This window comes from Lipotes vexillifer, unplaced genomic scaffold (assembly GCF_000442215.2).
Source record: "Lipotes vexillifer unplaced genomic scaffold, Lipotes_vexillifer_v1.1 scaffold2116, whole genome shotgun sequence".
NCBI lineage: Eukaryota > Metazoa > Chordata > Mammalia > Artiodactyla > Lipotidae > Lipotes > Lipotes vexillifer.
Window position 1 is genome coordinate 375,268 of NW_006791713.1, and position 10,447 is coordinate 385,714.

The window sequence follows — 10,447 nt, forward strand, 5'->3', positions numbered from 1 at the left end:
CCCCTGCATCGGCAGGCGGACTCTCAACCACTGCGCCACCTGGGAAGCCCGTTATTTACTTACTTTAAAAATTTTATTGAAGTATAGTTGATTTATAATGTTGTTGCTCATTCTTGAATGATAATTTAGCTGAATATAGATGACTAGATTGACAGCTTTTTTTTCTTGAACGTTTTAAAGAAAGTATCCCATTGTGACCTGGTGAGCAGAGTGCTATTGGTCTGATTAGCTTTTTTTTTGTGGAAAATCTGTCTTTTTTTCCGTGGTAGTCTATAAGATTTTTATTTATTATGTTTAGAATTTAGTATGATTTTTCTTTTTTTTTTTCACATCTTTATTGGAGTATAATTGCTTTACAATGGTGTGTTAGTTTCTGCTTTATAACAAGTGAATCAGCTATACATATACACATATCCCCATATCTCTTCCCTCTTGTGTCTCCCTCCCACCCTCCCTATCCCACCTCTCTAGGTGGTCACAAAGCACCGAGCTGATCTCCCTGTGCTATGTGGCTCCTTCCCACTAGCTATCTATTTTACATTTGGTAGTGTATATATATCCATGCCACTCTCTCACTTCGTCCCAGCTTACCCTTCCCCCTCCCCGTGTCCTCAAGTCCATTCTCTAGTAGGTCTGCATCTTTATTCCCGTCCTGCCCCTAGGTTCTTCATGACCTTTTTTTTTTTTTTTTAGATTCCATATATATGTGTTAGCATACAGTATTTGTTTTTCTCTTTCTGACTTACTTTACTCTGTATGACAGACTCTAGGTCGATCCACCTCACTACAAATAACTCAATTTCGTTTCTTTTTATGGCTGAGTAATATTCCATTGTATATATGTGCCACATCTTCTTTATCCATTCATCTGTCACTGGACACTTAGGTTTCTTCCATGTCCTGGCTATTGTAAACAGAGCTTCAGTGAACATTGTGATACATGACTCTTTTTGAATTATGGTTTTCTCAGGGTATATATATGCCCAGTGGTGAGACTGCTGGGTCATATAGTAGTTCTACTTTTAGTTTTTTAAGAAACCTCCATACTGTTCTCCATAGTGGCTGTATCAATTTACATTCCCACCAACAGTGCAAGAGGGTTCCCACCTCTCCACACCCTCTCCAGCATTTACTGTTTGTAGATTTTTTGATGATGTGGCCATCATCTGACTAGTTTGAGATGATATCTCATTGTAGTTTTGATTTGCATTTCTCTAATGATTAATGATGTTGAGTATTCTTTCATGTGTTTGTTGGCAATCTGTATATCTTCTTTGGAGAAATGTCTATTTAGGTCTTCTGCCCATTTTTGGATTGGGTTGTTTGTTTTTTTGATATTGAGCTGCATGAGCGTCTTGTAAATTTTGGAGATTGATCCTTTGTCAGTTGCTTCATTTGCAAATATTTTCTCCCATTCTGAGGGTTGTCTTTTCGTCTCGTTTATGGTTTCCTTTGCTGTGCAAAAGCTTTTAAGTTTCATTAGGTCCCATTTGTCTGTTTTTGTCTTTATTTCCATTTCTTTAGGAGGTGGGTCAAAAAGGATCTTGCTGAGATTTATGTCATAGAGTGCTCTGCCTATGTTTTCCTCTAAGAGTTTGATAGTGTCTGGCCTACATTTAGGTCTTCAATCCATTTTGAGTTTTATTTTTGTGTATGGTGTTAGGGAGTGTTCTAATTTTATTCTTTTACATGTAGCTGTCCAGTTTTCCCAGCACCACTTATTGAAGAGGCTTTCTTTTCTCCATTGTATATTCCTGCCTCCTTTATCAAAAATAAGGTGACCATATGTGCGTGGGTTTATCTCTGGGCTTTGTATCCTGTTCCATTGATCTGTATTTCTGTTTTTGTGCCAGTACCATACTCTCTTGATTACTGTAGCTTTGTAGTATAGTCTGAAGTCAGGGAGCCTGATTTGTCCAGCTCCGTTTTTCTTTCTCAATATTGCTTTGGCTGTTCGGGGTCTTTTGTGTTTCCATACAAATTGTGAAATTTTTTGTTCTAGTTCTGTGAAAAATGCCATTGATAGTTTGATAGGGATTGCATTGAATCTGTAGATTGCTTTGGGTAGTATAGTCATTTTCACAATGTTGATTCTTCCAGTCCAAGTACATGGTATGTCTCTCCACCTATTTAATTTCTTTCATCAGTGTCATAATTTTCTGCATACAGGTCTTTTGTCTCCTTAGGTAGGTTTATTCCTAGGTATTTCATTCTTTTTGTTGCAGTGGTAAATGGGAGTGTTTTCTTTTTGTTTTTTTTGTTTTTTTTTTTTGCTGTACGTGGGCCTCTCACTGTTGTGGCCTGTCCCGTTGTGGAGCACAGGCTCCAGACGCACAGGCTCAGTGGCCATGGCTCACGGGCCCAGCCACTCTGCGGCATGTGGGATCTTCCCGGACCGGGACACAAACCCGTGTCCCCTGCGTGGGCAGGCGGACGGACTCTCAACCACTGCGCCACCAGGGAAGCCTGGGAGTGTTTTCTTAATTTCACTTTCAGATTTTTCATCATTAGTGTATAGGAATGCGAGAGATTTCTGTGCATTAATTTTGTATCCTGCTACTTTACCAAATTCATTGATTAGCTCTAGTAGTTTTCTGGTAGCATCTTCAGGATTCTCTATGTATAGTATCATGTCATCTGCAAATAGTGACAGCTTTATTTCTTTTTTTCCGATTTGGATTCCTTTTCTTCTCTGATTGCTGTGGCTAAAACTTCCAAAACTATGTTGAATAAGAGTGGTGAGAGTGAGCAACCTTGTCTTGTTCCTGATCTTAGTAGAAATGGTTTCAGTTTTTCACCATTGGGGACGATGTTGGCTGTGGGTTTGTCATATATGGCCTTTATTATGTTGAGGAAAGTTCCCTCTATGCCTACTTTCTGGAGGGTTTTTATCAAAAATCGGTGTTGAATTTTGTTGAAAGCTTTTTCTTCATCTATTGAGAATATCGTATGGTTTTTATCCTTCAGTTTGTCAATATGTTGTATCACATTGATTGATTTGCATATATTGAAGAATCCTTGCATTCCTGGGATAAACCGCACTTGATCTTGGTGTATGATCCTTATAATGCTCTGTTAGATTCTGTTTGCTAGTATTTTGTTGAAGATATTTGCATCTATGTTCACCAGTGATATTGTCCTGTAGTTTTCTTTCTTTGTGACATCTTTGTCTGGTTCTGGTATCAGGGTGATGGTGGCCTCATAGAATGAGTTTGGGAGTGTTCCTCCCTCTGCTATATTTTGGAAGAGTTTGAGAAGGATAGGTGTTAGCTCTTCTCTAAATGTTTGATAGAATTCGCCTGTGAAGCCATGATTTTTCAAGCTAAGGACTCATGTCCTTAATTCTGGAAAATTCTCTGATATTACCTCTTTAATAATATTACTTCTCTCCTAATTCCTCGATTTTTTTCCTCAGATTCCTGTAAGATATATTTTAGAATGTTATTCTTCAGCCTCCTTCGTTTTCTGTTTTGTGCTGTTTTTTTTGTTTTTATAATTTTATTTATTTATATTTGGCTGCATTGGGTCTTCATTGCTGAGCATGGGCTTCCTCTAGTTGCAGCAAGCAGGGGCTACTCTTCGTTGCGGTGTGCGAGCTGCTCATTGCGGTGGCTTCTCTTGTTGTGGAGCACAGGCTCTAGGCACATGGGCTTAAATAGTTGTGGCATGTGGGCTCAGTAATTGTGGCTTACGGGCTCTAGAGCACATGCTCAGTAGTTCTGGCACGTGGGCTTAGTTGCTCCATGGCATGTGGGATCTTCCCAGGCCAGGGCTCCAACCTGTGTCCCCTGCATTGGCAGGCAGATTCTTAACCACTGTGCCACCAGGGAAGTCCCTATTCATTTGTTTCTTAAGGGATAGTTAAATTGTTTTTGTTTGTTTGTTTGTTTACTATTACAGGCAGTGCTCTAGTTAAATTGTCCTTTGGATACATGTCTCTCACATCTTGGAGTAGAATTTCTAGATCAAAGGGGATGCACATCTTTACTTATTCTAGAAAATGCTAAATTGGCACTGTAGAGTGGCTCTTGTGGTTTATTCTCACCAACAGTGTTTGAGTTTTTGTTTCTCCATCTTTTTCAGCACTTAAACTTTTGCCAGTTTGACCATTTTGCTAACATGTTTACTTTTTCTCTTTGGTATTTTTAGGGTGCTTGCATACTTTGTTACAGATAGCAAATGTCCATATACACATGTTCTCGTTTCTAGGTTCTCTCTTCCATTCCAGTAGCCAGTTCTTCCATCCTTGGCCCGTGTTACACTGCTTTTAGTTACTACAGCTTTAGAGGAAGTCCTCATATCTTGGAGGGCAAGTGGCTTTCCTTGCCCTCTTCCTCCTCCTTTTTCTTCTTCAGATATTTGATTTTCCCATAAAGGTCTTACACAGTTTTTAACAGATTTATACGTAGGTATCTTATCTTTTTTGTTGCTGTTGTGAAAAATATTCTTTTTCAAATATATTTTTTATTGTTTGTTGATCTTATACTAGAACTTCATTTTTGTGTATTGCATTTGCATCTTGCAACCCTGCTGAATTTTATTAGTGCTAATGATGATTAGATTGTGAATATGACAGTTTTTTTCTTGTCCAAAGCACACAATAGTTATAATTTCTTAAGTTATTAAAAATAAAGTGCACAAATTAAACTGACAGATAATATAAAAGTTAAAATCTTTATTTCAACCTTATTTTCAAATATGTATTTCATGCCATTGTATGTGTCTTCTAGATGCTGAGCATACACATTCTCCCGTGGCACCTACGTTCTGCACTCCTGGTTTGAAAATCCCTTCTACAAAGAACAGCACAGCTTTGGTAAAAACTTCTATAAAATTGAAAGTGCTAATCTTTTCCCCAGTGAATCCGATACACTATTTCCAGACTCAAACAGTCTGTTTAAAAAACGTAGACTGTTGTAGCCTTTGGGAGTATATTTACAGAGTTTCCGGAGGGTTATTTGGCAGCAGATATCAAGAGCTTTAAAATTTTTCCATACCCTTTAACCAGCATTTATTCTAAGGCCCATTGGGACAAAGATTTTGGGTTTTTGTTTGTTTGTTTGTTTTTTGGTTTTTGCAGTACATGGGCCTCTCACTGGTGTGGCCTCTCCTGTTGCGGAGCACAGGCTCGGGACGCGCAGGCTCAGCAGCCATGGCTCATGGGCCCAGCCGCTCCGCGGCATGTGGGATCTTCCCGGACTGGGTCATGAACCCGTGTCCCCTGCATCGGCAGGTGGACTCTCAACCACCGCGCCACCAGGGAAGCCCAAGAATAGCATTATTTATAAGAGCAGAATATGGGAACAAACTAAATGTCAAATGATAAATGGGAAGCAAAATATATTACGGTAAATCCATAAGAGCCAGCGTCATGTGACTAGGATGTTTTGAAAAACAGATAAGAACATACAGAAAGAATGTCTTCAAGAAATATTTAATGATATGGAAAATGATATATATGTGTATGTATATAAATACACACATACACATATATATATTTTTTTGTTTTTGTTTTTGTTTTTGTCTTTGCGGTACGCGGGCCTCTCACTGGTGTGGCCTCTCCTGTTGCGGAGCACAGGCTCGGGACGCGCAGGCTCAGCAGCCATGGCTCATGGGCCCAGCCGCTCCGCGGCATGTGGGATCTTCCCGGACTGGGTCATGAACCCGTGTCCCCTGCATCGGCAGGTGGACTCTCAACCACTGTGCCACCAGGGAAGCCCTATATACACATATATTTTATTTTAAGGAATAAGAATGGAGAGAAACACACCAAAAAGTGGTTATCTATGGGTGATTTTTATGCCTTTTTTCCCCAAATTTTTCCCATTGAACAAATTTACTATGTAATCAGAACCTCATCCCTGTTTAAAGTTGGTATGAACACTTAAGACAACCAATATGGTAGATTGGGCCATCCAGTGGATCTTTCAGCAGTGATGGAAATGTTCTGTAATCTGTGCTATCCAGTGTGGTGGCTAGCTGCTGAGCATGTAAAATGTGGCTGGTGCATCCGAGAACCTAATTTTCAGTTTTTTAAATTTTATTAATGTATAATTAAATTTAAATAGCACCATGCGACTTGTGGTAATCCACTGCTTATGTTCCTGGCCTCATTGCTGACTCTGCCGTAGGGAGACGGGCCAGGTTGGCATGAATGGGCTTTCTCCCTGGCAGCAGTGAGGGCGTAGCTCATCCTCCTACGACTCTTACCTGGCCCAAGATAGTGTTGCCTGAGTCTGGGTGGTGAATCCGTCTAAATCTGGGGTTCAGCCAACAGGCCTATTTAGATTTCACATGAAGCTCTTGCTCAGCCTTCAGTAATGATGATGGTACCTTTTCCTCCATATGCCATTTCTTTGTGTCCTTGATTTTATTTCTCAGGGAAGAGGGGGTAATTTGGGGGCCTACTTAGAGATCACAACAGAACTAACAATTGACTAACAATATTTATTTACTATATTACTTTATACCACCATAATTTAATTATTTCTTTTTATCCTATAGGTATCCACACATTATCCATTATCAAAAACAAATAGTTCATCAGATGACTTGGAAATGAAAGACAGTACGTCATTAGTTTTAAATTCAGACGAGTCGTGCTTTGAGAATTTTGCGGACCCCTCTTCTCCTACGATTTCTTCTTATGAGAATCTGCTAAGAACACCTACACCTCCAGAAGTAACTACAATTCCAGAAGATATTCGCCAGGTTATTTTTCTAGGCTGTTGTTTGTTTTCTGCAAAAATACCTGAAAACGATATTTAACTGTTATTTATCATCGGGCTAATGTGCTCGTTTGGATCTAAATCTAAATTCTGGGCTGTTAAGCCTGTCTAAGACCACCTGGCTAAGCCTCTTCAGAGCTGAGCACAAGCTAGTGATGTCATCATGCCTTTGTTCCCTCTTGAGGCATTTTCTCTTTAACTTCATGTTCTGAAATGTATTCTCATAATATTTTCTAATCATTGTTCAAATGTGATCACCATGGTGACCATTGTTTCCACTGGTGTTTCTAGCAAAGTCAGAAATGTCATTTACCCTCCAGTTCTCCAGAGTTGGAGTATCATGCATAACTTGTATCACTGTTTCTTGAACTTGAGATGTCTTGGGCCTCAGTTTGAGAAACATTTGTTTAAATATATTAGAATATCTGATTCTTTTTTTTTTTTTTTTTTTTTTTTTGGCCACCGCGAGGTTGGTGGGACCTTAGTTCCCTGGCAAGGGATTGAACCAAGGCCCCCAGCATTGAAAGCACCGAGTCCTAGCCACTGGAACGCCAGGGAATTCCCACAGAATGTTTGATTCTTTAGTACAACATAATTTACCAGTAGTCTGTTACTGGTTTATAGCAACTACCGACTCTACTAAATAACCACCAGCCTGATTCTTTGAGCATCCCCTCTTGATAAAACTTACGGTGTTGGGGAGTTATTGCTTAAGCAAATGGAATTCTTAATAACCATTCTAGAGACCTTCCTAGCTTATGGAGAAGGTTAAAGCTACTTGGCGAAATAACCCAAATGCCATTGGAAGGGACTCATCCTAAGACAGCAGTAAAGTATTTGTTATCCTTCCTTCTCTATCTTTTGTGCTTTCCTGGCACTGTAATAAACTGCGGAAGGAGCAGCTTCTGTCCACAGGCATTATTATCCAGTTTCCAGTTTGCCATGGTGATCCTTCTCTCTTCACTTCTGTGTTAAAGGGGGGAAACCTTGCACTTAATGTATTACTTGTGAAAAAATCATAGTTGATATTTCAGATTCTTGTTTTTATAATCTTTATAGCTAATGATCTTTCTTTTGAGCATTTATTTCACCTCTTTCCTATATAGATTTCCCTAACGTCTTTGTAAAGGATTGATTTGCTCGCAGGGATGCACTGCTGCTTGCTTCCGTTAGCCCAGCAGTACATTTAGAAGCTTTAGAAATCCCCGCTACACCCAAGTTAAACTTCTGATATCTCCATCTCTGTGCTGCTGAACATTCTGACTGTTTTAAATAACCCAGATCTTCATGTTTTCCTTGTTTTTTCTTGAATGTTTTATAACAGCTTCCAGATTTATATTATGTTGTTCATATGACTTGGTGAAAGGAGTTTGCTTTCTTTTAGATTTTATCAAAATACAACTCAAACCTAGCTACTCCGGTAGCAGTTAGAGAAGTGTCACCCAGCAAAGTGTTCCTTCCTCGGTGTGAAGGACAGGACATCCGAGACGCTGGCAACAGAGAAAACTGGTGAAAGTGAGTATGTTCCCATCCTAAAGGGACTAGATTTGTTACCTGAGGAGAACACTGGAATGGTAATAAACACTTGTAATTGACATCTGCCAGCTAGGTAACAGCCCGTCTCTCTCTCTCTCTTTTTTTTTTTTTTTTTGCGGTATGTGGGCCTCTCACTGTTGTGGCCTCTCCCGTTGTGGAGCACAGGCTCCGGACGTGCAGGCTCCGGATGCACAGGCTCAGCGGCCATGGCTCACGGGCCCAGCCGCTCCGCGGCATGTGGGATCTTCCCGGACCGGGGCACGAACCCATGTCCCCTGCATGGGGCAGGCGGACTCTCAACCACTGCGCCACCAGGGTAGCCCCCCCCATCTCCCTTCTGGTCCAGAATCCGTGATCCCTGCATCTCAGGCTCCCACACTACCATGTTTTACAATGTCACTGGGAATCTACTCCCAACCATATTATAAGTGTAAAAATAGATGGCTTCGGTGTCGTGTCATTTGTTTCGTTGAAGGCTATTGGTTATACCTAATTGATATTTTCTGTTTGTATCTTTCTACAGAAATTGTAGTGGATCCATCCTTCCATTATAGAAACTGAAAGATGAAAGCAAACCTGCTCTGACTTTGTTTTTCACATTCCCCGACATCTTTCCCCTTTTGAAAATCCAACTCATATTAAAGATGAGCACGGACACTGATGTCATAAAATGCTTTTTATTAAGTTCGATTTAGTCTAACCTCAGTCTTGTTGACGTGTAGTTCAGTTACTCAGTTTGGAAAGATCATTACTATTTCACTGATTTCAAATTTACCCTGCCTAATGGAAGAGTATGGTTTAAGTAATATTAGGAAGCAGGATAAATAATTTTTGAAATTTAAACATTACTGTTTGCTACTCAGATAAGGCCACTTTCAGTCTTCTTGGGCTAGACAGTTGTTGCTAGACCTGGGCTTCTTCCTTGGGTCTAGCTCTGCCCTTCTGTCTCCTCTCATGACTATCCCAAGTCTTTTACACCTTCTATTTCAGCAGTGCTTTTTTAAGGCACTGTTGTTTACAAATGACAGCTTAAAATAATTTAGGAAGGAAGAATTTACAGGCCTAGGTAACTATACTGAAGTAGGTGTCTCGGACATTTGGAAATTAGACACTTGCCTGCAGTCGGGACGGATGTTTTATTTTTACTTGTCAGTTTCATCCTTTCAAATCACCTCTTACCAGCACGGCTGCAACCTCTCCAGGTCCCCCTCCAGCTCGGCAGCCCAGCAGAGCCTGAGCCTCACACTCTGTGGAGGGTCCCAGGACGACTCCTGGCCAGTTGCTCATCTCTGGATTGTCTGCTGTGCCTCTAGAGCTGTCTGAGAGCTCCAGGCTGCCCTCTCCATGGAGCCCAAGATCCTTCCGGTCTAAGTAAAGTTGATGCAGCAAAGATTATCCTCTTTTATGGGTTGGGCCTTGAAAGTCAAATGTGAAGACCTGTCACATTGTGAATCTTCGTTTTGTCAGAAAATTGCCACTAAAAACAATTTATTCTTTGTTCTAGGAACTGCTGTGTAATAATTTTTGCTAAATATTGATACAATGTAAGACTCAAGGTACTTAGTTTTATTTTTCCAGGTAAGCTCTGGTCAGCCTTGTATATACGATGGTGACTCCCAAATTATATCAGCGTTTTATACACTATTTACCATGGCTCTGTGTACCTAAGTCCACAGAGTGGACAGATTGCGTGAGGGAGGGAGTATATTCAAAGTGCATATGCAGGGCTGAGTCCTGGAGTTCCATTTTAGAAGATGGAAAGAGGCAGAAAAATCTAGCAAAGGAGATGAAGAAGCTGGTGAAGTAGGAAGGAAATACTTCAAGCCAAGTGATCGATTCTATCAATATTGCTGAGAATCCAAGACAAGACAGAATTACCACTGGACTTGGCAAAATGGCTTTGCTGACAGCACTGATTAATTCTGACAGAGTGCTCAGGACGGACGTCTGGGGTGGACTGGAAAGGTCGGAGGTGAGGAAGCAGAGATCACGGACTGAGACGGCTCTTTTCATGAGTTTTGCTCAAGAAGGGAGAGAAGAAATGGTGCTGCAGCCAGAGCGCGTGTGAGTGAAGCCAGGGTTTCAAAGGCGGGACATAGAGAGCGTTCCAGGAATCATTTCCGGCGGCCTGCTGGGAGTCTCCGCCTGCCTCGCGGTGGCCCCTCAGTTCAGCCTGGCCAGGG

General features: G+C 40.8%; 1 protein-coding gene across 1 annotated transcript in view; it reads left to right on the plus strand.

The window, feature by feature from the left end:
• The window catches only part of SKA3 (spindle and kinetochore associated complex subunit 3), a 21,255-nt gene extending 13,014 nt beyond the window's left edge, over positions 1-8,241 (plus strand). The window contains exons 6-8 of the mRNA XM_007464505.1: positions 4,731-4,816; positions 6,505-6,711; positions 8,113-8,241. Of these exons, the coding sequence (XP_007464567.1) occupies positions 4,731-4,816; positions 6,505-6,711; positions 8,113-8,241 (422 nt within the window). The remainder of the gene's footprint in view (positions 1-4,730; positions 4,817-6,504; positions 6,712-8,112) is intronic.
• Positions 8,242-10,447: the final 2,206 nt, after the last annotated feature.